The sequence below is a fragment of the Colias eurytheme genome, chromosome 19 (assembly GCF_061535395.1).
Source record: "Colias eurytheme isolate Ceu_HAF_F1 chromosome 19, ilColEury1 Martin Lab GWU primary, whole genome shotgun sequence".
Taxonomy (NCBI): Eukaryota; Metazoa; Arthropoda; class Insecta; order Lepidoptera; family Pieridae; genus Colias; species Colias eurytheme.
This window is the reverse complement of record NC_142998.1, coordinates 549,130-576,614: the sequence shown is the minus strand read 5'-3', so window position 1 is coordinate 576,614 and position 27,485 is coordinate 549,130. Positions and strand designations below refer to the sequence as shown.

The 27,485-nt window shown below is 34.9% G+C and overlaps 1 protein-coding gene across 3 annotated transcripts in view; it reads left to right on the top strand.

Annotated features, from left to right (window-relative positions):
• ClpX (Caseinolytic protease chaperone subunit) overlaps nt 1–27,485 on the top strand; it is a 36,573-nt gene that overhangs the window by 6,015 nt on the left and 3,073 nt on the right. For all 3 annotated transcript variants that reach the window (XM_090113393.1, XM_090113394.1, XM_090113395.1), the window contains exons 2-10: nt 7,054–7,185; nt 10,865–11,066; nt 15,947–16,125; nt 17,292–17,411; nt 18,283–18,427; nt 19,535–19,626; nt 21,047–21,393; nt 22,880–22,972; nt 23,763–23,891. In XM_090113393.1, coding sequence (XP_089969519.1) covers nt 7,054–7,185; nt 10,865–11,066; nt 15,947–16,125; nt 17,292–17,411; nt 18,283–18,427; nt 19,535–19,626; nt 21,047–21,393; nt 22,880–22,972; nt 23,763–23,891 — 1,439 coding nt within the window. The remainder of the gene's footprint in view (nt 1–7,053; nt 7,186–10,864; nt 11,067–15,946; nt 16,126–17,291; nt 17,412–18,282; nt 18,428–19,534; nt 19,627–21,046; nt 21,394–22,879; nt 22,973–23,762; nt 23,892–27,485) is intronic.

Sequence of the window (27,485 nt, the reverse complement as noted above, 5' to 3'; positions counted from 1 at the left end):
TTATTGGTGTTTTAAATTATTAATTTTAAAATATACATGCCAAGATAGCGTGTTTTTATAGGTTTTTTTGGACAAATAATTATGGACGGAATGAGGAGCTTGTCAAAATAACAACATTCCGAAATCCGACCGAATCGGTCGGTAAAAGGAATTTCGCACTTTTTAAAAGAAGGTAATTTTCTATTATGCATGTTGTTTTGTGGAGGTTTCGTATTAAGTTATTTATTCTAAACGCTATGCTTACATACAACACCTGTATGCGACCAATACTAACTTTAATGGATTATTTGTAATATTCGTTTTAACTGACACTCTTTTTTTGATTTTTTTGTTATTCATTTACAAAGACCGGTCTGGTTTAAAAACCCTATATTTTACGTTTATGACACATAATTGCATAACTACGAAATTGTGAGATCTTTATAAGTGTACATATGAAATAGAAATGAACTAAAAATGAATATCAATTTCGGTTTAGAGGCTTTATTACGCAAATATAGGTTTGGTCGGAATCTAGGTGCGATTTATTTCCCTGTTTCCGTCCAACTGGGTTGCTTTTGCTTGCGCTGTGCTTGAGTGAAATTGCATGCGTTTATTTCAGGTCATCATCATGAGTGATAAAAAAGAGGCTGAAGTATTCTCATTAGCTGAAATAATACTTTTGGTGAAATGGATTTTAGAATTGGGCAAAGTAGTCAATGGGACATTCTAAATTAGTGTGGATGACCAGTGAACTACTACAGTCTAACATAGAGTTAGTTTTTGTTATTATGTATAATAAATGCTCAAATATTATTTAAAACTAGCGGTCCGCCCCGGCTTCGCCCGTGGTACATATTTAAAATATCTCTCCATAAGAACCATCCTCGTACTTCAAGTAATATAATAAAAAAAGAATTATCGAAATCGGTCCACGCGTGATGCAGTGAAAAGACGAAACGGGTTTTTACGAATTTCCATTGTATTTCTATTATCATAAAGTTGATTTTAGTAGAAAATATTTGGCTGGTCGGAATCTAGCTACTCAGTGGTCGGAAACACGTGTATTTGTACTCAGTCGGTCGGAAAATGGTGCTTTCAGTTAATTTCCAGTCGTGACAGTTAAAATCCAAATTTAAGTAATAAAAAGCCATTATGAAATACAATTATGTGCATATTTTAAAATATAAGTTCGTAATCTTTCATAATATCATTTTTTCTTATGACCTCTAGAGTATTTAATTTATCTTTTAAAGGATTCATTTAGCCGTATCAATCAGTGGTCGGAATTCGGTGCCATTACGTTATCATTATTATTGTCTAAAGTGTTCAGAGTCCAGTGCACAGGGTTGTTTACCTTCAATCTCGTCATTGAGATTGGATAAAATACGTCAATCATAATGCTCAAAAAAAAAATGGACTATTGAGACGATATAATAAATTGAGACGCTAGTAAAAGCTCTGATTAAGGGTCAAAAGCAATTCGTCAATTACGTTAGACTTCTAAGATCTAAGTTTGTAATATTTCATGCAGAAATTTTAAAGATGTTTTGTGTGAAATCTATAGAGTACTTGCAATATGCATGTAAAGACCACCATGTATTTAGGTCACGGTAACACCTTAAAAATGATTCCCTTATCTGTTATAAAAATCTTCTATCATGTCATGCAACGGATTACCTACTCTGTAGTTTTAGTGCAATAATCCCAATCGCTAAATATAACCAACTGCACAGCATTCATGTAGTTTGTTTACGAAAGCAACCTTCAACCCAGCCGAAATAGGTCAAGACAATATGTATATCGGGTAACAATTATGATGTCTCACCAAGAACCTGATTTTCAAGGTACACGCGAGGTCAGTAAACAATAAAGGCCGGAACATTAAAATATGCATATGTCGGTGACCCGATTTCTTTGAACGATACTTAGGTATAAAATGTAGGAGAAGAAGGGAGTTGGATGCTATAAAACATTCCTAGTACCTGGTCTTTGCAGCTCAAGTGAAGCTATTAAACTGTTGTTTACTTAGTCTACTGTTTCAAATTGAATTGAGTCACTTCACACAGGATAATAATCATAAATTATGGTCTTACAAAGTAACGTTAAGTGCACGGTTGTCGAAATTGGACATTCAGTCTAATGGCTCTAGGCATTGTATTGCATGCATCGCGATGAATCACATTCGACAATTTGAAAATAAATCTACTTTGTCGAAATCATCGAATTAAACCCATTATTTTGCAATGTTAAGATTTGTATTTGTTATAAACTGTTGTTGCCGCAATTCTTTTATCCTACCAAGCAATCAAGCTATGCCCTTTCGTTTATGTGTGTGTGTTTGTAGAATTGTCACTTATTTTTCACAAAGTCCTCACATAAAAATCCAAAGCCCATAAACCAATTCGGTTAAAGTTCAACTCCCTATATTATGTTAATTTTAATTAAATCTTCCAAGTTCGGTGATATCTCCATCTAAGTGTGTCAGAAAGCTTAAACAACTTAACTTAATGATAGAGGCAAGTTATCTACCTAGTGCTTAAATGTACCTGTAAGTGGTAACTAAGAAAGCTGTCTTGCTGCAAACTAGTGCGACAATTTAATGCCAGTGCTTACTGCTTGGAAATCGAAAGTGTTTTGTGATAAGAATGAATGTATATTAATCCAAGTTATAAGTTCTTTCTCTATTCTGAATCTTTTTTTATTTATTTTATTTATAATTCTTTATTGTACAATATATGAGAAAACAATAGTATGCAAACAGAAGTAGTATTACAAAAGCATAATTTGCATAAAAGGCGGCGTTAGTGCTACAGCAATCTCTACCAGGAAACCTGGCGGGAGAGGAAATGCAAGAAGATTATGGAATAGTGCAAAAATACAAACAAACAGTATTAATGGCAATAAAAGCTTTCGTTAATCTTTCGTAGGCAGATGGGATGGAAAATTGGATATGGTAAAGAGATTATGGTCAACAATAGTTTTAAGAGTTTTATATACCCTTGTAATAAATGAAATAGTTGCAAATAACAAAACTTAAAATTAAAATTAAGATGCGATAAATAAAAGTGTTACAAAATCAGCAGAGCATAACCTTACGTGACTAATCACTAATCAGCGATATAATTGATAGATAAACGTCGAGCAGATAAAACTAATGGATTTTAACAACTTTTTGCCTATTATTCTATCTTCCATCGCCAGATGTTATTTAGCTATAATTTATTATTTACTGCCAAACTAAATATTTCAAGTAAATCAATTCGCAATGAAAATGATTACCACCGGTAAAAGCGTGTAAAATTGATGACAGATTTGCTATGAAAATGAAATAGGCATAACACGCTTGTTAAAATACCCTTCTGTTCCAGTCAAATTATAATCTTATTCTTTAACCAGAATTATTTCAACTGTCTATCAACCACGTAAACAATACAACTTTCCCTCAAATACAAAAGACGCTTGCAGAGTTACTAGAGCTGTACTGTTCTAATCGGCTTATAATCTTGGCCTTAACCAAAAATAATCCAATTGTCCATCAAACACGTAACGAACAAAACTTTCGTTCAAAGACGGTCATATTACACGATTTCCGCAGTTACAGTCCGCGGAGCGTTCGCCAAATTGAAAGTACATGCATCGGAAGAAAGTTGAGGTAATATAGATTGATTTGATGTAACTCGCCGGTGATAAACGCGGACGTTGCGCAACTGTGCAATTGTGCATGCTCCAATCGACACTTGGACTGTATGTAGTGAGGGGAAAAATAGTAGAGATGGTCCACTCAAGGTAGGATGGTGGACGATAGAAATGACTAACGGATTTTCATCAAATATTAATTTTGATCAAATAGTATTTTTTCATCAAACACATGAAAAAATACTATACTGGACTAGTTATGGTTTCTGTTTCTTCTTGGTTATCTATTTTTGGCAATCTGAGGAAAGGAAGCAAAGGGAATATCGAAACCAAAATATAATAAGCCTGTCTAAAATTCTCTGTTTCGCTCCTTGGTACCAATGTTATTTTAAGAAGGAAATTTTGCAAAATGTTGTGCGTAAACTGTTAGAGCCCAAAGGTTTTACTATTATCCTTATACGCTTATTGAGAAGTGTCGTAAAGTTCCAACAAGCTTATGTTAAGCTTTCGTCACACGTATAAGCGAGTCGTAAACAATAATCACAAGTACTTTGACTCTCACTGTACACGAAGAAATACCATTGCATCATTAACTGGGGAAAATCCTGTATATATAATCCCTACTTTAATATGCCATTTTATATTCCTTTGGAAAGTCCTGGTTCGCAATGTATGGATTACGTATCATTCTAGCTATGTAGCGGATAACTTCTTGAAGAAAATGTAATTAATATTTCATTTTTGCTGTTTTACCTACATATTATGTAAATAAATTGCTTACGCTTATGAATTCTAATTGCCCATATTTGTTCAATTAATTGTATTAAATAAATATTAAATTGTGTAATTATCTCACCTGACACAGCATTCCTTTTGTAGGTATGTATTACAATTTTTTTATTCTATTGTTAATTAGCTAGATAGGATTTAAGAAGTGATTTTGATTGACCAAAATGCTTCTTAATACCGAAACGAGACACAACAATTGCGATTTACTATAAACATAACAATATTACGTAATTATTTCAATACAAATATTTTCTATTTCTCCCACTGCACTATTCATAAGTGCTTATACAGAACTTTCTACGTACTCGAGTTGTCTCATTACGGCCAAATTGAGACAATCACCATGTTCGCTAGTTACCACTGTGTTTCTAAAATGTTTTGATGCGATTATAAATGCATTATTGTCCATTTGTTGGTGTAACCGCTGCGTCACGATGCTATACCTACCGTGTGTCTGGTGCCAGCGGATTCCCTCGGTATTGTACAATCGAGTTTCTTTTCTAACCTACATTGGATGCGAGAGCTTTTGGTATGGTAACGCGAGGGAAGCGATTAGTGTGTGTGTTTAGTCGAACTGTGCACTGTGACCTTTTTGAGTTGTTATTTTTTGGTTTAGTCTCGATGGGGAAGATTTGATTTGAGCTGATTTAAAATTGAGGATTTATATGTACGTTGTATCATTATACGAGTAGGTAGGTATCCTAAGATTCATGATTTAAAATAACAAAAAATTTAAATTGGTACGGTTTTTGTGAAAATCCCACAGAGCGCAAGCAGCCTAGTGAGGCAATTATTGCGGCTCGAAGCCTGCTGTCCAGTTTCAGACAATGTTTCTGTAAAATAAAATAAATCAATGTGGAAATGCAATCGAGTTAGTATTAGGTATATTATATCGCATACTTGTTGACTTTTTGTATGTGAACTTATTGTTACTATTTATCTTGACCGAAATTGAATAAACTACAAAAGTAAAATTACTATAAATTATTTTTCCACAAGTTTATGTACCTACTTAATAATATAAATACAATAAAATTGACAACTCGATGAGACTTTTTCAAGCACGTTAATTAAGTTTTGATATTGTTTGATTTTCAAATGCAATTATAAGATTAAGATGAAATTAAGTAATCTTAAATTTCAGCACTTTGGAATGGATATAAAATTTAAGCAGAGAAAGTGACTGATTATATCTTGTGTGTTATTGTTTTTTTGTTTTGTTTTCACCAAAGTTACGAGCTGCGAACTTTATTCTTTTTGAATACTAAACATTGCATGTGCATCATTCGTTTATTTATTTGTTTGTTTAACGAGAAATTTACAATGTTTAACTACCTACTTGTTTTTTATTTGGAGAAGAAAAAAAGGTATATTGAGGAAAGTACGAAATATTTCGTGCCTTTGGGTTTTTACTTTTTAATTTTTATTCATATGCGTTGGAGGTTATGTAGGTATTTTTATAGATCAGGATTATTGCTGTAAAAGTATTAAATATTCCTACTCACGTTTAAGTCGTATTGGATACACATAAAAAAATATAAAAAACTTATAACAATTGATGTTGTATTTAAATTTTAAGCGAAAAAAATGTCTACATCTAATTACAAGTGAATAAAAGTGTAAGTAAATAAGAAGCGATCTATATTGTTGTTTCTTCTAAAGTTAAAATACTAAGTCGTCATTATTTTGGCGAAATTTGAAAGGCAGTTTCATAACATAATAAGCAAAACAATATAAATAGAATGTAATTTTAAGTATTATTGTATAATTATATTTTATTCACTAAAAATATGAAATAACAATGTTAAAGTAAGGCTGCGCTTGCGCAAGTGACCTTGAAACGCAATTCGCTTAAAAGGTATTATCATTTCCATAACTTTTAGTGCATTCTCATTAATTATAATAGTGTATTCTAGGACACATCGTGTTATGCTAAGCACTAAAATATATTGGTAATCTCTTATACGCTTTTTGAATAATAAACATATATTTATTTAAATGTTTACACGCCATTTGGCACTATATTAATTAGCGTATAAATAAAATTGTCTGTCTGTTCTGTTTACAACCATAACGGTTAGATGACAGGGAAAGTATAGCATAATAATATAGGTAGTAGGTAACTTACACTGTTTTTATTGTTGATCCGGAAGAAATTACCAACATTACGTTATGTACTTAACAATTATTAAAGTAAACATTATCTAACATGTATTTGACGTAGGTACCTACGCAACTCGCGACATTGTTATGATCTACATAATTTTATGTACACATAACTGTTCAATTGAAAATATTGTAGTAATAAGATTTTAAATATAATGTATGTGGATTTTCCAAAGTTATTTAAACGTAATCTTATTACATACGTAATTGACAAAAAGTTCAACAATATGGTTTAATTATCTACTAGGTATACAATCTTCATTTCCTGATGATAATTTACGTAACATAGATTTCTGTATACTATCTATAGGTACCTATTTAGATACTAATATGTATTGAAAAGGAGTACTTAATGTTTCTAATTTTGTATTCAAATAATCTTCTGAAAAATTATTTCACTAACAGAAAACTACACTATTAAATAGCGAAATAGGCTTCTTTTAAACAATACATGTAATAACAACAACATCTTATAACCAGGTCCTGCACAAACATGCCGCGGCCTGCGGCGGTCCGGCGCGCGCGCGCTCAGCACGACCACAGCGCTATGCAAGAGCCCCACGGAGCAGCCGCCCGGCCCTCCGCACTCGGGGAAAGATGCGTCTAGCACAGGTGAGATTGTCTTCTCTTTGCTGATAGAATCAAAAACAATGGAACTTTTCCAAGTCTGTAGGTAGCAGTAGAAAGAATAGAACACTTGGAAAGCTTCTAAATAACAGGTATCATCAAATATAATAGCCGTAGAATGCAGAATGTTGAAATATTTTATCCCGTTTGAAAACAGACAGAAAAATGTAAAGTTTATGGTGGTTTCTTACACAATCACGTAGAAATAGCCGCCAAAATAGATTTAAATGAAGCAGTTTGGCACACAGCTTACAATCTGGACAAGCACATACTAAATATATTTATGTCGAAAACGAAAATCTGTGTCGGCTGCAGCTTTAACTGTGGCCTTCCTTCGTACATATAAAGATATGCATTCACGTTTAACCTCACTACAACCATTTCAAACAGCAAGGTTACGAACTCGACTTAGAAAAAACCCAAGCGGGTCAAACGCCTTGCTCAGAAGTCGTTACGACATCCGTAACAAGGTTAATGTTAATCGGTGGACAAACTAAATATATATCTAGTGATTTAGAATCAGTGCAGACTTCATGTTGTCCGGCTATTAAAGAACAAGATAGCGTATAGGTATCCAATCTACAAATAAATTGAAATTTGATGAATGTAAAAGTACCTGGACAGTTAGGTAAGGTAGGTCGTTATATTTCCGAGATTAAGTTTGTTGAGATGAGTTATGATTTAAATGGAAAATTGGGAAAGGATTAAAGATAAGATAAAAAGAAATGTTTGAACAGCTTTTGGTAGAGGGTTTGCAATAATATAAAAGAAAATGAGATTCTCTCGTTCCGAACCTTTTTCGAATTGTTACAAAACACTTGATGATGATTGGATTCTCCTTTAAAATAAAACCTTTAAAAATGTGAAATAGGTTTTGCTCGGGTGCCTATACGAATGAATAATTTGTTTGGTCATGATGTATTGTATCTATAGGTATAATTTTATATCCATCAAGTCATCAAGGCATAACTTTGGTTCTAGACAAATGTAAACTTTCACGTTATTTGTCATAACTTCTATTGAAACCAAGCGGAATATTCCTCACCTTTTTGTAGTTCATGATAATAATAATAATGTACTATTATTTTTGTACTATCGGTTATCACACCCGGCAGCAACATTGTAGATAAAAGGCCTAACGTAAATATAACAATATGTGACCCGAATGTAAATAATAGAATAAAGAATTGATAAACAAATGGGCGAGAGGTGAACGACACCGAGGTGGCAGTGCTACAGAGGAAATAGTTTTGGCGAACACTCAGTACGGAATTGTACAGTCAAATCAAATAGATGATAAGAGCAATAAACTAACTGAATTTTACTATTGCTATTGCACGCCTCATAAGCGAAGCGTTGAGGTGGGTACTACTGTCACTTCGCGCAAAACATCTGATTTTTCAAACTTAAAATGTCTTTATGTATCATACATTGCACTTGTAAGATAATACATACACACACATATTAAGAAAAAACACTATTTTTAACGTTCATGATATTTTTGATGTCATTTTTGTTATTTAAACTAGTTAAAAAACAGTTTAAAAAAGTTCTGTCTTGGACGTCCGTGTGTCTGTATGTGCGGATCCTTTTTCTTGTTAACACGATAGCGACCGAAATACTTTACTAATCGAGTCTTTTGCACGCCTCATAAGCGAAGCGTTGAGGTGGGTACTACTGTCACTTCGCGCAAAACATCTGATTTTTCAAACTTAAAATGTCTTTATGTATCATACATTGCACTTGTAAGATAATACATACACACACATATTAAGAAAAAACACTATTTTTAAAGTTCATGATATTTTTGATGTCATTTTTGTTATTTAAACTAGTTAAAAAACAGTTTAAAAAAGTTCTGTCTTGGACGTCCGTGTGTCTGTATGTGCGGATCCTTTTTCTTGTTAACACGATAGCGACCGAAATACTTTACTAATCGAGTCTTTTTTTTTCTCTTACGCTTGAGTATGCTCAGGAATAGAACCCTTTCATTTTTCAGGGTCTGATTCGATGTGGTTTTATTGTTATTAAATAAACAAAAATAATAATTAATAAATATTTATTAAAAAAAATTATGAGGCGTGCACTTTTGGATTTTCCAAATTATCTAAAATTCCACTTCTAGATCTAATCGCATTTAATATAGTTTTATCACACCGTACTTCCCTTGCTTCTTTCATTTTTGTTCTGTATTTGATTCAGCAAAAGATGCAACCCTCATGCGATTTTAAATCGAGAGAGAACTTTGTGATATATAAATAGACGAACAAATCACTGGTCCTGCACAGTACAAAAGAAAGTGAAACAAAACGATATCCAATTAGTAAGTAAAACAGAAGCTCCAGAGAACTGTCAAGTTTTCAACGATTTAATTGGATGAATAAAGACTTGATTCTACAGATAACACACTGACTTCACATTTATTTCGAATCATTGCACATTACCTTTAACGGCTCATGAACTTTACGGACAGGTGATAATTCTTCCCCGACACGTCGACGTGATTAACTCGTACCAGACAGACAGAGATTATGGTCTGCTGTAAGGGCACTATCATTAGCAACCGTGTAATTAAGTAATAAATATTCAGAACATCATAATCTCAAAGATATCGCTGCTCAGTGACATTCTTGTGATGTACGAAATGTTAATTGAGGAGTTATTACTGGGGTACTTAAATGTAATGATCGGGAGTAATTTGTGACACGGAGAAACCGCAAGGGAACTAGAACATTGCATAATGCAAGTACCATTTTCCTCACTTAGTAAAGGCACTCCTATTTCCTTTCTACATAGTATAATCAAGAAAGTTTTCTTTGTTTGATTTAGTTTCAAAATTGTTTATTTAACTATTAGAAATACAGAGAATGGGTGAAAGTTAAACAATGTTTAATGATACAGAAACATGATCTGACATATGCGATGTATCGCAATCACGTATAAAAGGGATTTAGATTAGATTGTGTAATAAGAGCAAAGAAAGTTACTTCGTTTGTTATAACATTGTGATTGTTTGACTGATTAAAAATAATTACACTTGAAATATTTGTATCTAATTTGAATCGGTTTTCGAAATATCTCACTCAACATATACCTCACGCAATTAAATTTTTTTCAGTTATATCACACATTGCTATGTACCCAAATATTGGATAGGCACTACTACCGCTTCAGAATTAGTGTATCTTAATTTATATTGCGCTGCATTTTCTCAAACACAATTTATGCATACTCCAGCTGTATCTATTCTAACTCATAACGAATATTGCCATATTTCAATGCCCATTTAAAAGTGAAGTCCCATGTCTCCTAGTGGGGTATGGGGCATATGCATTATACATCTGTTTCACTGATCGATTTTCTTTAGGGACAAGTAGGTGATCAGCCTTAAGTGTCCTACCAGACCGAGACATTTTTTTTTCTTCGTCTCCACCGGGAATCGAACCCAGGAACCCTCGGTGCTACGCTCACGCGTCAACCACTGTACCAAGGAGGCGGTCAACTCCTGCCATATTCCGACCTATTTGCAGAGGTCATACCCCTCTTTACGAGCGGTTCAATTCACTTACTATCTACCGAACCACCAGCTGAATTGCCTCTAGCATAAATAAGCATTCAGCAAACTGGTAGATCAATTGCCTTTTACAACAAACAAACCTTCCAGGATCTTCAGGAGGCAAGAAGTCCGGTAGTGGTGTGCTAACGTGCCCGAAATGCGGCGATCCGTGCACGCACGTCGAGACGTTCGTCAGCTCGACGCGGTTCGTCAAGTGCGACAAGTGCCACCACTTCTTCGTGGTGCTCAGCGAAGTGGACACCAAGAAGAGCATTAAGGACAACGCTGAGAACAAGTCTGGGTTCTATAGGTAAGGGTGACAATCCCACTAATGTTATAAATGCGAAAGTTTCTGAGGATAGGTAGATGGATGTTTGTTACTTTTTCACGCAAATACTACTGACCGATTACAATTAAATTTGGTATGTAGGTAGCTGAATAACCAAAATAAAACATAGGCTAACTATTAAGGTTTTTATAACAGACACAATTTATTTATGTTTGTCGAAGAAGTTTTCATTTCGAAAATAGAACACAAAATTATTCAACCTTGCAAAAAGAGCAAATCAAATCTACGTTAATCTTTTAAAATTGTAGCGTAGATTTTGTTGTCTGATTTTGTAGGGTGATATCATGTTTTGTTATAAAAACTTTATTCGTTTATAGTTGTGTTTTGTAATGTTTATAAACATTCAAACTGTAGTACTATAAAGATACTTATAAATATCGAAGAAGGCAGAAAATTAAGAATAAATAAGTATACAAATATCTTTTATTTCGGTTGCGTAAAGAAATGTATTCTGACACAATTCTGTTTTTGATGTTGAATAATGTAAATAAGACGCGTGTAACACATTTCATTTTCATGCTGAATAAATTTGGGAACGAATTTCAATTCGCATTGTATGTAATGGATTTCGGAAGGAAGTTATATAAAATGGTTTACGAAATTAGTGCGTGGCCTACATAAGATACTAGGTACACTATTCAATCGCCTTATACATCTGCATGTTATCGGAATTAAACTTGTACTGTACTAGCTTCATGTTCTAACTCTGCCCGAGTTGACCCGGGATACATATACAATGTATTATGTATACCTATTCGATACAAATATTGAAATAATTAGGAAAATCCAAAAGTGCACGCCTCATAATTTTTTTTAATAAATATTTATTAATTATTATTTTTGTTTATTTAATAACAATTAAACCACATCGAATCAGACCCTGAAAAATGAAAGGGTTCTATTCCTGAGCATACTCAAGCGTAAGAGAAAAAAAAAGACTCGATTAGTAAAGTATTTCGGTCGCTATCGTGTTAACAAGAAAAAGGATCCGCACATACAGACACACGGACGTCCAAGACAGAACTTTTTTAAACTGTTTTTTAACTAGTTTAAATAACAATAAAACCGGCCAAGTGCGAGTCGGGCTCGCGCACAAAGGGTTCCGTAGCAGCAAATATAATAAATTACAGTTAAATCAACCTATCTCAAAAACTATAAGAGATACTTTGATCAAACCAAAAATCGTTGAAAGAGTTAATTAGCATGCATCACCTCTATTTTTTTTAGAATTTTATACCCCGTAGTTATAAAAATAGAGGGGGGGGGACATACTTTTTACGACTTTGAGAGCTGATATCTCAAAAACCGTTCACTTTAAGAAAAATGTTTTTTAGAAAACTTTATATCATTTTAAAAGACCTTTCCATTGATACCCCACACGGGTATGTACATCGAAAAAAAAAATTTCATCCCTCAGTTACATGTATGGGGGGCCCCACCCCCAATTCTTTTTTTTACTATTTAGTGTCATATTTTTGTAGCGGTTCATACAACACATATTCCCATCAAATTTCATCACTGTAGTACTTATAGTTTCCGAGTAAATCGGCTGTGACAGACGGACAGACGGACAGACGGACAGACGGACATGACGAAACTATAAGGGTTCCGTTTTTGCCATTTTGGCTACGGAACCCTAAAAATGACATCAAAAATATCATGAACGTTAAAAATAGTGTTTTTTCTTAATATGTGTGTGTATGTATTATCTTACAAGTGCAATGTATGATACATAAAGACATTTTAAGTTTGAAAAATCAGATGTTTTGCGCGAAGTGACAGTAGTACCCACCTCAACGCTTCGCTTATGAGGCGTGCAATACATACTAATCTTTTATGGTATTAGTGCGGTATTTTTTACGAGTAGATACTCCCATAAAATAGGGTCAAATATTCTTATTCTTAATGTATTAAAACCAAGATTCAGTAGTTTTTGTGTGGAACAGCAATGAACATCTTATTTCACAATCATACAAGCAATTATTTTTATATTTTGTGTACGAGAATGAAATTAAGATTGTTTAATTAAAAACTATGATTTATGAGATCATTACTCTTATGCTAAGTTAATAATCTATCGGATAATTGCATTCGTGTTGTCTTTTGTCATTGATTAAATGTATTTTTAAATGTTTTGTCAATATCTGGTTAAAAATAATTGTAGTTTCATATTGTTATCTATACATTAATGAGATTAATGCACTACGTCGATTAGGTTCGAAGACATCGATTTTTTTGGAAAACGATATCTCTGGAGTGCAAATGAATATTCTTGTATAATTTAAAAATATTATTATACAATATTATATACAAAATTACAAAGGGAATATTTTTTATATTTTTGGAATCAAACGTCTTTTTAAATATTTTCTCATTGAATGCATAATATGTTAGTGTTTTGATTCGACAGGTTTTTACTAAGGGTCATTTATCACACACCATATAATGAAATTTTCACGTACATACACTAAAATAGAGTGAATGAACTATCATTTGTCATATCTTCAATAACCTTGCCGATATTATAAAATCAATTTAAGTACTTCAAAATTGTCTCAAAATAAATTTATTTATTTATATAATATTAGCTTTCCGCCCGCGGCTCCACCCGCGTTTTCAAAGAAAAACCCCATAGTTCCCGTTCCTGTGTGATTTCCGGGATAAAACCTATCCTATGTGTTTATCTAAGTTACCCTCTATATGTGTGCTTAATTTCATTGTAATCGGTTCAGTAGTATTTGCGTGAAAGAGAAACAACCACACTAACATCCACACAAACTTTCGCATTTATAATATTAGTAGGATTTTAAATGGCATCTAAAAATGAATATAATTTCATTGATATTAAAATATTGCTCAATCAAACTTAGCCTCATTCATTGCCAAATTTTTGACACGTGTGTTAAATAGAAACACGTTTTGTATTAGTCGTAACTCATAAGTGTGCAATTTATTATGTGCATTTTGTTTATTACGTCGTTTATTCAATAAAGTGTGTAGCTACTGCATATTACTATTTCGTAATTTAGTACCTTTATCTTCCTTTTTGGAGATGAGCGAGAACAATCATACAGTCGAAATTGTTGTTACACTTAGTTTATGTACTTTATATTAGTTTTAAAAAAATCATAAATAAAAATTTAGTTTTACGAAAAGAGATCCCAACTACAGCTTCGTAAACTAATGTCGCTGCGTCAAAGATATATCTCAATCGTCTATTCTTACTAGATGTGTTCTTCAAAAACACGAAGCTTCATTTCGATTCCGCTCCGAGCGTGTCAATTTCCTCCACATAACTCCATTGTCTTGAATAATGAGTGTTCCTCGTACAGTATAAAGGACTATTGTCCAAATAGACAATAAATATTAGAAAAGCGTTTCGGTGAAATGAAAAAATACCACTTTTGAACATAATAGGTGAATGCGTTCGTACGATTTGGCCATTTTCACAAACATTTTCGCTTAACCTAAATTTGGGTAATCGTTTTGCATCGAGTGAAGTTTAATCTACATTTTAAATAGAGAAAGTGTAGTGACAATTTGTTGAAATGTTTTTTTTGATTTGTAGATGGTTTTCTTACCTTTTGTTTACGTAGTATATATCTACTGAATTTCTTTGTTCTATGGCACTTTCAGAAGAAAGACTTGTAGGTATACGTATAGTTTCCGTTCCTGTAGGATTGCCAGGTTAAAAACTATCCTATGTCCTTTTTTCGGCTGTGAAACTATCTTTGAACTCAATTTCACTCTATTTGTTTCAGTGATTATTAGACGTGACGAAGAGACATATACACAGACAGAGTTACTTTCACATTTATAATATTAGTTAGGATAGGGAGTGTATAAAAATGAACTTTGTATCGCGAGTTTCGTCGACCTATGAAAGTGATAATTGCTAGTATCGCAGTACAATGTCATTGTACAGTGAGATAATTGTGTGTGAATATAAGCCGTGATAATCTTGTGTAGAAAAATGTTATAGTTGTAATCAAGCAATGACTTATGATGAAGCTAAGGCGAATGACCGAAAAGAAGATATAATATACAAACTATTCATTTTTATTGTACACTTTACTGAAAAGAAATAATTCTAGGTTTGATTTTTGAGATTTATTTAGTGTCCCTTAAACACATAAAACTGAAAGAATAGAATAAATTCTATTGCTCTGGCGGGTCACGAGTGGCTGAGTTGGTCAGGCATCCGCCCCGGAATGGCGCGAAAGGATGCGGGTTCGAGTCCCGCCTCGTGATCGAATTTTTTCTATTCTTTATAAATTTATATTCAATTCTAGATATGCTATCAATCATAATAATATCATCTTACATTACATTAAATATTTTTTCAATTTCGGTAGGAAACTTCGCGAACACTACTAAAGGACCACTTTTTGCTAGTAAATACATCAAGATTGATATTGTTTGTAAATTTTAAATGATAACAATTGTTTTAAAACATGTTGCAATATGAGATATAAAGATTATTTCAATTTATATGCATATTAAACTCGTTTATCGAAGACATTGTTTTATCTCTCTTATCTATTAGCATGTTATACAATCGGTTATTCGCGTCTGCACATGTTTTACGTAGGATCGTACGATTGGGAAAATATTATTGTTTACCTAAATAATTATTCTTGTCTTTAGATATCTTTGAATATTTCTTTGTTTTGTAGGAGTAAATAATGTGTGTGGTGATGTTTTCTTTGATTGAAATAATGATGCAATTTTTTGAATTCGATTCTGCGCGATCGATCTTAAAATTAAAATTTCCTTAAAAATTAATTGTTTTTTACAGATTAATTTAAACAATATTTTCACTTCCCCCCTTTTACTTGCAGAAAACCGCCGCCCCCTCCCAAAAAGATATTCGAATACCTCAACAAACATGTAGTGGGGCAGGAGTTCGCAAAGAAGGTGCTCTCTGTAGCCGTGTACAATCATTACAAGAGGATCTACAATAACGTCACGAGCAACTCGGCGACCGACACGCACCATCCGTTGCATCAGGCGCATAAAGGTAAATGAATATTTTGAAATTAAAAGATTTTTAACGGATTTTAAACGCGATTTATTCATTATATTATTTTCCCGACGTTTCGCACACTTTGCAACGAGCGTGGTCACGGGGAGACTCAAACGTTGGGAAAATAATATAATGAATAAATCGCGTTTAAAATCCGTTAAAAATCTTTTAATTTCAAAATGTATAATACTAGCGTATAATTATAGAAAAACTAGATAACTAGAAAATACTAAATAAATAATTTGGAAAATCCAAAAGTGCACGCCTCATAATTTTTTTTTAATAAATATTTATTAATTATTATTTTTGTTTATTTAATAACAATTAAACCACATCAAATCAGATCCTGAAAAATGAAAGGGTTCTATTCCTGAGCATACTCAAGCGTAAGAGAAAAAAAAAGACTCGATTAGTAAAGTATTTCGGTCGCTATCGTGTTAACAAGAAAAAGGATCCGCACATACAGACACACGGACGTCCAAGACAGAACTTTTTTAAACTGTTTTTTAACTAGTTTAAATAACAAAAATGACATCAAAAATATCATGAACGTTAAAAATAGTGTTTTTTCTTAATATGTGTGTGTATGTATTATCTTACAAGTGCAATGTATGATACATAAAGACATTTTAAGTTTGAAAAATCAGATGTTTTGCGCGAAGTGACAGTAGTACCCACCTCAACGCTTCGCTTATGAGGCGTGCAATATTTCAAAACTTTTTTCACACGGCAAAATCTGATCCCATACTAAGCTTTTCGTTTGTGTTATGGAAACGTAATGGCGGCATTTCTTGCACTCTTCATAAAATTCGAGCTTGATATATTATAAGAGTGTTTAATGTAACTAACATTTTTGGATATTTCTTGTTTTATCAAAAAAAAAGAACTTATTATTGTCATTTTACTCATTGTACTTTCGATATCAGTTTAAAGTTCTTTTGATATCTCTAATAGTAACGGAATAATCGCCTGTGCACACTTAATGATTACACCCGGTATACGAAATATCTTTGCATTTAGAAGCTGATTCTGAGATCACGTGAAATGCCCCTACGACTATCATATTGATACATTCTTTTCATTTCATTTATTCATTCACCGAAAACGAACTTACATTTATATTTTAAAGCTAACTTACCTTATCTGTCTGTAACTTCCAGACCTCCTGCACCTCAGCCAGACCACAGGAAGCACTCCCAGCGGTGAGATACTCGAGCGGCACAGTAACGAACTGCGGCTTGAGAAAAGCAACGTTCTGTTATTGGGACCTACGGGGAGTGGTGAGTTGGGACTTGGGGAAATTGCATTGAGTTACATGTACTACGTACTAGAGAGGCCATCGATACTACACTATTTGTAACACTAGTTAGAGTCAATCGTCTCAAACTATTTTTTTTTGTTACATTGATTGGTTTTAATTGATAAGATTATTCATATTTTTTTAATAAAGATAAACAATATTTATTTGTTACATTGATTGGTTATAGTTTTCATGTAATAAGAGGCAGAATATCTACAAAGTGTATGATTCACTAGCCACCCCGTGCACAGATTTTGTTCGTGGTGTCCTCTCTATAATAATACCTCAATGGAAAATTGAGCGAAAAAAATGTTGTGTAAAGTTTTATAAGTTTTTATTTACCGCCACTTTGTTGGCGTTTGTGAATGGTTATTATTTTTTGGAAAGAAGAAACAAAGAATGATAACAAGCTTTATTGCCAACAAAACTAAGACTTAACTTAAAAAGTACATAGATATTAGGCAATCTATACTATGATTTATTTACATTGAATTTCATCATTCATTTTTAAAACAGAACATGTAAAACATGCACTAATTAATATAAATATAGCTACACTAGATTTTCGCCCGCGGCTTCGCCCGCGTTTTCAAAGGAAAACCCGCATAGTTCCCGTTCCCTTGGGATTTCCGGGATAAAACCCATCCTATGTGTTAATCCAAGTTACCCTCTATATGTGTGCTAAATTTCATTGTAATCGGTTCAGTAGTTTTTACGTGAAAGAGTAACAAACATCCATACATCCATACTTACAAACTTTCGCCTTTATAATAGTATGAAGATTAAGATTCATACGCAAATATTATTTAACATGTTCACTATCACAATAATATCGCTATATTTGTCGGCAGGTAAAACGCTACTAGCACAAACGATAGCAGCCTGCCTGGACGTGCCGTTCGCGATCTGCGACTGCACCACACTCACACAAGCGGGATATGTCGGCGAGGATATTGAGAGCGTCATCGCTAAGCTGCTGCAAGATGCTAATTTCAAGTGAGTCTATCTGTGTAAATGGTCTCCCCGTGTTGACCGTCTCCCTGTGTTGAGCGTCTCCCTGTGTCGACCGTCTCCCTGTGTTAACCGTCTCCCCGTGAACGGTCTCCCCGTTTTGAGCGTCTCCCTGTGTCGATCGTCTCCCCGTGTCGACCGTCTCCCTGTGTCGACCGTCTCCCTGTGTCGATCGTCTCCGTGTGTCGACCGTCTCCCTGTGTCGACCGTCTCCCTGTGTCGACCGTCTCCCTGTGTCCACCGTCTCCCTGTGTTAACTGTCTTCCGGTGTCAACCGTCTCCCTGTATTAACCACGGTGTTAACTGTCTCCCTGTGTTAACCGTCTCCCCGTGTCGACCGTCTCCCTGTGTTAACTGTCTCCCTGTGTTAAATGTCTCCCCGTGTCGACCGTCTCCCTGTGTTAACTGTCTCCCTGTATTAACCGTCACCCTGTGTTCCGGTGTCAACCGTCTCCCTGTATTAACCACGGCGTTAACTGTCTCCCTGCGTTAACCGTCTCCCCGTGTCGACCGTCTCCCTGTGTTAACCGTCTCCCCGTGTCGACCGTCTCCCTGTGTTAACTGTCTCCCTGTGTTAATTGTCTCCCTGTGTTAACCGTCTCCCCGTGTCGACCGTCTCCCTGTGTTAACTGTCTCCCTGTGTTAACTGTCTCCCTGTGTTAACCGTCTCCCCGTGTCGACCGTCTCCCTGTGTTAACTGTCTCCCTGTGTTAACTGTCTCCCTGTGTTAACCGTCTCCCCGTGTCGACCGTCTCCCTGTGTTAACTGTCTCCCTGTGTTAACTGCCTCCCTGTGTTAACCGTCTGCCCGTGTCATACCTCTCCCTTTGTTTCACACGTCTTCCTGTATATCATTCGTGTCACTGTGGCAATCGTCTTCATGTTTCCACAACATGAATAATTTATAATTTGTGCTGTGTAATTCTCTACAAAATTCATATCTTAAAATAAATACCTGGACCAAGACCTGCGACGAATATTTTTTGATTGTTTTATTTTTTTATTTTTATAGAAATGTACAATAAACAATACAATTAAATTGATCTAAATAACTGAGAAGACCAAATTTTAAATATCTAATTAATACTTTCAGTGTGGAACGCGCACAAACTGGGATTGTGTTTTTGGACGAAGTGGACAAAATAGGCGCAGTGCCCGGCATACATCAGCTCAGAGATGTTGGAGGTTAGTTATATATTAAGTTAGATTTATAATAAATTAAAACTAATTTTTTTGTAAAGAATCGAATTTAACAGAAATAAATTGTGTTTGAATTTATTAATAACTGTCATTACGATAGAATGTGTGTTTGTATGTATGCTGATGCGTAAGTATCATAATTTCATATTGTACATGAGAACGTATTCGAGTACGCGATTATTCGTATGTGCGTGCGTGTACGTATGTAAGTACGAATGAGACTCTAAAGGCTTTGTCAGATAGGACGCGTATTTTAGCGCTGCGTAGTAGCGCTACAGCGTCCTGTTTTAACGTCGCGCGAGGCTTCGTCAAACAGAACGCTTTAGCGCGCGTTAGGACACAGCAATTGATATTATTAAAGCTGCATGTTGTTTACATAATCATTACTTACGAATAAAACAAGGTACAGCGATATTAACTCCGGAGTCGGAAGAATTTTTTAATTACCAGTTTCATTAATTAATTCTTCTCCGATTTGTGCCCACGATTTTGCCTTCATTGATAAGTATATCTTTATAGTTTATATGAACTATCCTTCGTATTATATAAGCATGGATATTTTCTAACCAATTCTATCAAATTTTCGGTCATTATGCAGTATTTTATTATTATTTTACGCCTACTAACTCCGACGCTAAAATAAAATTTGTAAAAAAATACAACACCCGACGTTAAAGCGTCCTAACGCCGCGACAGAGCGTTGTGTACTGCTAGCGCCGGCGCTCTGTTTGACGGTATTCTACGATGGTAGTAGAACACATTTTAGCGTCATATCGCGGCGTCAACTTAACGCTCTGACGCGCGCTAAGTACGCGTCCTGTCTGACAAAGCCTTTAGGCTGCAGGTGAAGTCGCTAAAACTAAACTATATTTAGTTTAGGGCTGATTTTTCAATTTTTGGCTAAAACTTATTCGTCGAATAATGTATAAAACTACCATTTTAAAAACGTATTCTAATTGCCCGTATTTGACAGTTTACGTGACATTTTAATATTATCATGTAATACTTTATTGGACGGATAAGTTTTATCCAAGCATTGACAAATCGGCCCTTAGTATAAATATTTATTTATTTATTTCAGGCAACAAATGTAGTAACAGTTTAAGGTCTCAATATAACTTAAAACTACGGCCCATATGAATTTAAAACTACTGAAATCTTAATAATATTATAAAGGCGAAAGTTTGTTTGGATGTATGGATGTTTGTTACTCTTTCACGTAAAAACTACTAAACCGATTATAATGAAACTTAGCACACATATAGAGGGTAACTTGGATTAACACATAGAGGATAGGTTTTATCTCGGAAATCCCACGGGAACGGGAACTATGTGGGTTTTCCTTTGAAAACGCGGGCGAAGCCGCGGGCGGAAAACTAGTACTAAAATATGTGTATGCGTGCAGGCGAGGGCGTGCAGCAGGGCATGCTGAAGATGCTGGAGGGCTGCGTGGTGTCGGTGCCCGAGCGGAACTCGCGCAAGCTGCGCGGCGACGCGGTGCAGGTGGACACCACCGACATCCTGTTCGTGGCCAGCGGCGCGTACAACGGGCTCGACCGGCTCGTGCGGCGCCGCTCCAACGAGCGGTGCCTGGGCTTCGGCGCGTGGGACCCGCGGGCCGGGAGACGGGCGGCGGCGGCGGCCGCGGCGGCCGACCGCTCGCCGCTGGACCCGCAGGGGGAGGGCAAGGAGGCGGACCGGTGGCTGCGGCGCGTGCAGGCGAGGGACCTCATCGACTTTGGAATGATCCCGGTGAGTGCACGGAGATACACGTGACACGCAGTGCGCGGCGTGTAACGCGTGACACGCAACACGTAGCAATCAGTATGCAATTCATAACATGCGCTATGGCACGCAACACGCTATAGGCCAGTGGAAATTAACATTAAATTCGCAAAGCACGATGTAGATTTGAATTTTTGGTATGTTGTTTGGATCAGTTAGGGTGATGTAAATCCCAATTTGCAACTTCAAAAAAGTTGTGCTCGCTGCGCACCACGTGATAAACTGCGAAAATTTTGGACTTTTTTCACTTTTTGCTCTAAAAGTCATAAACTATGCGTTTCCGACAAGTATGATTCAGTACAGAAATTAAGGTTATTAAATTTGCAACAATTTAAGCCTAACCGCAGCTCTCTAAACCTTATAACGACTAAACTGTGGCCATTCGAAGATGGTTCATTTTTCCCGAAATATTGAAATTTTTAGTTTTGCTCCCGTTTGAACCAAAATATTGGCAAAAACCGCTCGTTCTATGAGAAGTTCGTATAATAAAGTTGTAGTGCATTTAATTTTCTTTCATTAGAGCATAGAACAAAGTCTGTGAGACAAATAGTTCACTCACAATATCTGAAAAACACAAAGAAGGTAGAAATAGATTTTTAAAGAATTGAAACTGAGGGCATATAAAATCATAAAAAGGATAATACTTTTTCATTTGCAGTATAGGTAATTAACAAAATTACAAAGCTAATTAAATTTGCAACAATTTAAGCCAAACCGCAGCTCTCTAAACCTTATAACAACTAAGCTGTGGCCTTTCAAAGATAGTCAGTTTTTCCCGAAAATTTCAAATTTTTAGTTTTGCTCCCGTTTGAACCAAAATATTGGCAAAAACCGCTCGTTCTATGAGAAAGTCGTATAATAAAGTTGTAGTGCATTTAATTTTCTTTCATAAGAGCATAGAACAAAGTCTGTGAGACAAATAGTTCACTCACAATATCTGAAAAACAAAAAGAAGGTAGAAATAGATTTTTAAAGAATTGAAACTGAGGGCATATAAAATCATAAAAAGGATAATACTTTTTCATTTGCAGGATAGGTAATTAACAAATATTAAATTTTCTACAACACACACACACACACCACATACTTTGCACTGCAAAAACATACGATATAGCACGCGGCACACTACACGTAATACGCTACATAATATAACTCGTAATATGACACGCAATATGCCACGCGACTTACCACATACCACATGCAATATGACACGCAGTAAACAACACGTGTTACACTACACATAATACACTACATATAACACGCAACATATAACGCAATATAACAAAGCAATAGCTCGCGATGGCCAGACCTTTGTTAAATAGAAAGTTGAAAGATTTTTTATGCATTGCTCATGCTAAAAAAATAAAAACTCTCCCAGGCTGTTAAACCTGACCAATCGATCAATAAACATATTTTCTTAACTGTAAAAATAATATGGCTTTTCCTATTTCAGGAATTCGTCGGCAGATTTCCAGTACTAGTGCCCTTCCACAGCCTCGACCAAGATCTCCTCGTTAGGATACTCACTGAGCCTAAAAACGCTATTGTAAGTTGTTAAATTGTTTCTTAACATTTGTTGAATTTGATTGTACTTTTTTACATTTTTTTTTACACCGGTTTTTCAAAAATTTGTACAAATTAAAAACTTAACTCTTAGTAAAGCGAATCTTAATTTTTATTTACATTATTCATCGCATCTGTTTCGACCGCAGATAATAATAGATGCCATTCTATTGAAATGTACGCCGATTAAAATGTATACTATAAACAATTATAGTTTCACAATAGTTTAAAATTAAATAAAGTACGTCAATTGGAGCGGTCGGGCATTTGTTTGTGTCTACAAAGCGATTAACCACGTGCACACTGACCGAGCTGCTTTGTGCAGTAATAACTTCGCGAGGCTGCTATGTGTGGACCCTTATACAGGTCGATTAAGGAAAGCTGGCATGTTCACAGTACTCACACTTATGCAATTTTACTATACAGTATGTTCAAAAATAAATGCGACTCTAGTTTAAGTGTAGACTTGAATTGTTAAATGGGTGTGTTTTAGATAAATGTATACAAATATAATTAAGAAAGGTCTCATAATTTATATGTAAAATTATAATTTAAAAGTAACTCAATTGATAAACACTAACTATTCTAAGTAACGATAAAAAAAATACAAATAACACGTGCGCTCACTCCCAAGAAACAAGACAAGCGTAACCCTAGCACGTAAGAGTTAAGGCTACATTACAATAAAAGCTGTATTGTTCAGCTATGTATGAAAATTTTAACTTACGGCGATTACATTTTGCTTACAAATGAGAATGTGTGTGTGTGTGCAGGTAGCGCAGTACAAGCTGCTGTTCGCGATGGACAAGTGCGAGCTGACGTTCAGCGAGGAGGCGCTGCGGGCGGTGGCCGCGCTCGCCATGGAGCGGAACACCGGCGCACGGGGGCTGAGGGCCATCATGGTGAGTGACTAACATTGCCATCGTCGTCATTGTAGTGTTTGAGTAAAGTATAGGCACTATATCCCCGGATGCCTCGGGTTCGCGGGTAGTGGGGAGCACAGTCACGCAGCAGCCCCGGGCGAGAGCGGACGTGTGTTTACCCTAGTTACTGGCGACGTAACGAGCCATTCCCATCCCCTGCGTATACGAGTGTGAACTCGTATCTACAGTCATCATAAACATCATCATCACTAACGTCAACGTCAACTTTAATCACGTATCCGGATTTATGTAAAACTGTCATAAATAATGGTCGAGATGTATGTATAATTGTGTCACGTGGTCGAGTTTTTATGCAAAATTTTGTCACGTAGTCGAGATGTATGTATAACTTTGTCATCGGGTCCAGATGTATGCAAAATTTTGTCACTTGGTCGAGATTATGCAAAAAAATTTCACGTGATAGAGATAATTTTGGTTGAGATTTATAAAAAAAAAATAATAAAATAAAAAATAAACGTTTATTGTCAACATAACACAAATACACCAGAGCATGAGATTACTCAATCTAAACATTAATTAGCAACACACATATACACACATTAAAGTTATCATCAATCAATCATTATCATCAAAATATTATGTATTCAAATAATGTGCAGTAGGAAGGTACTGGGCATTTTCATGTTGACAAAAGGGACCAACTCAGTATCTGGCACGAATGATAATAAAACCATTCGTGCCACTGATTTTCAGTGGCCCCTAATGACACTTAGCTTAGGTTTTGAGAAAGTTGTTTTTACAAGACGGAATGTCGTGATTTGAATGCATTGCTGTGATTGGTCAATAAGTCACATTTGGCTTACAGTTGTGTGAAAATCTCTGTGTGAAAATCTCTGTGAAAATCTCTGTGTAAAAATCTCTGTGTGAAAAAGTCTGTGTGAAAATCTCCGTGAAAATCTCTGTGAAAATCTCTATGTGAAAATCTCTGTGTGAAAATCTGTGTGAAAATCTCTGTGTGAAAATCTCTGTGTGAAAATCTCTGTGTGAAAATCTCTGTGTGAAAATCTCTGTGAAAATCTCTGTGTGAAAATCTCTGTGTGAAAATCTCTGTGTGAAAATCTCTGTGTGAGAATCTCTGTGTGAAAATCTCTGTGTGAAAATCTCTGTGTGAAAATATCTGTGTGAAAATCTCTGTGTGAAAATCTCTGTGTGAAAATCTCTGTGTGAAAATCTCTGTGGTAAAATATCTGTGTGAAAATCTCTGTGAAAATCTCTGTGTGAAAATCTTTGTGAAAATCTCTGTGAAAATATCTGTGAAAATCTCTGTGTGAAAATCTCTGTGTTAAAATCTCTGTGTGAAAATCTCTGTGGTAAAATATCTGTGGTAAAATATCTGTGTGAAAATCTCTGTGTGAAAATCTTTGTGTGAAAATCTCTGTGTGAAAATATCTGTGTGAAAATCTCTGTGTGAAAATCTCTGTGTGAAAATCTCTGTGTGAAAATCTCTGTGTGAAAATCTCTGTGAAAATCTCTGTGTGAAAATCTCTGTGTGAAAATCTCTGTGTGAAAATCTCTGTGTGAAAATCTCTGTGTGAAAATCTCTGTGTGAAAATCTCTGTGTGAAAATCTATGTGTGAAAATCTCTGTGTGAAAATCTCTGTGTGAAAATCTCTGTGTGAAAATCTCTGTGTGAAAATCTCTGTGTGAAAATCTCTGTGTGAAAATCTCTGTGTGAAAATCTCTGTGTGAAAATCTCTGTGTGAAAATCTCTGTGTGAAAATCTCTGTGTGAAAATCTCTGTGTGAAAATCTCTGTGTGAAAATCTCTGTGTGAAAATCTCTGTGTGAAAATCTCTGTGTGAAAATCTCTGTGTGAAAATCTCTGTGTGAAAATCTGTGCCTGTCGCTCGCGACTGCGCTCGCGACAGGCACAGATTTTCATATAGTCCAAACTCAAGTAGGTATATTGTATCATTCAGAAAATATTGAGAAAGGCCATAAGCACAGATGTAAAGCTATGAAATATCATGTAGCTGTAGGAATGCTTGTAAGCAATGATTTTTTTAAAGTATAGATACTTCACCCGGGCACGCGTGAATACGCGAAAAGATCCTAATTATAGTCTGTCCACTATAAGAATTGCTTTTTGACAGCTCGACGGGTGATACCAGAAGTGATGTTCAAAAGATTATCGATTGTGATACCATTTCAATTATAAATTAAAAATATTATCATAAATCGAATCAGGTACGTAAATAATAATTACAACGTAAACGTACTAATAAGATATGTAATAAAAAGACCACATATCTATGCATTGTATGTTAAAACTAAACTAAACTAATATTTTATTATTTATTGGTTTCTATCTTACAATTTGGTTGTCTTTACGTTTAAATTATATAACATAATAGAAGAGTTTTTCTGCATCGGATATATTTTACAGAGTATTTCTATCGATTATTATAATCTATCGACCCATCATTGAATAATTCTGTGTAGACATCACTAAGTGGGCGGGACCTGTCCATGAAGAACGATAATTATTTGTATGACATTTTAACATAGACAATACAATCCTTCATAGGCGTGAAGCTGTCAAAAAGCAAATAATATAATGGACAGAGTATAGGATCTCAACCCATTCGGCGAAAAGCGTCACCATTAAATGAGAAATGTATTGGAGGCGTCTAAAAAAGGCATTTATTAATTTTTATTAGCTATAAGCCATTACAATAATATTCCGTTGGAATTATAACAAATCTTAAAATTTACGAGAAATTATTTCAATCTGCCTTTACGTGTACGTCCTGCAAAACTTACATATTTGGCATTTATCGACTAGTGCGGAAGTATCGATACAAAAATGTCGACAGTGGAAATGAGTACATATTTTTAAAACCGAAAAATCTGACCAAATAGTGAGACTATACCTGAAAAAGAAATTTTTTTCAGACAAATTAAATGGGGACATCTAATTTCATGATAAAATATACACTAGCGCATACGTGTTTAACGGGTTAAAAATTACGAGAAAATGATAAGGTGCATTTTTATTATTTAGAAAACTTTCGTTTTACTTACCTACTTAATCTATGCTAAAAAATTTAAATCAATACAACAACAATATAATAGACATAAAATTTTTAGTTAATAATATTTGTAAAACCATGTTTACCGACGTGGCTGAATGCAACACGACACGACCCATCATACGAGCAATTACTAGGACGAACTGTCATACGGATCAAGGTTCGCCGTGCCTAGTATAAGCGCTCCGATGTGGTCTACTGTGACGCATGATACTGGAATATTTGTGCAAACCAAGTACAATAATGTTTCCGAGTTAGGAGTGAAATATGTAGGTTCGGTTACGTGTTGTTTTAATTTAAAAGTGCCTAAAAATGTTTCTAGTTTTAAAAAGTTTGAGTGATTGCATTTATGTATAATTTTATCATCGGGTCGAGATGTATGTAAAATTTTGTGATGTGGTCGATATTTATGAAAAAAAATTTTACGTGATAGAAATAGTTTTGTCACGTGATAGAGATAGTTTTGTCACGTGATAGAGATAGTTTTGTCACGTGATAGAGATCATTTTGTCACGTGGTCG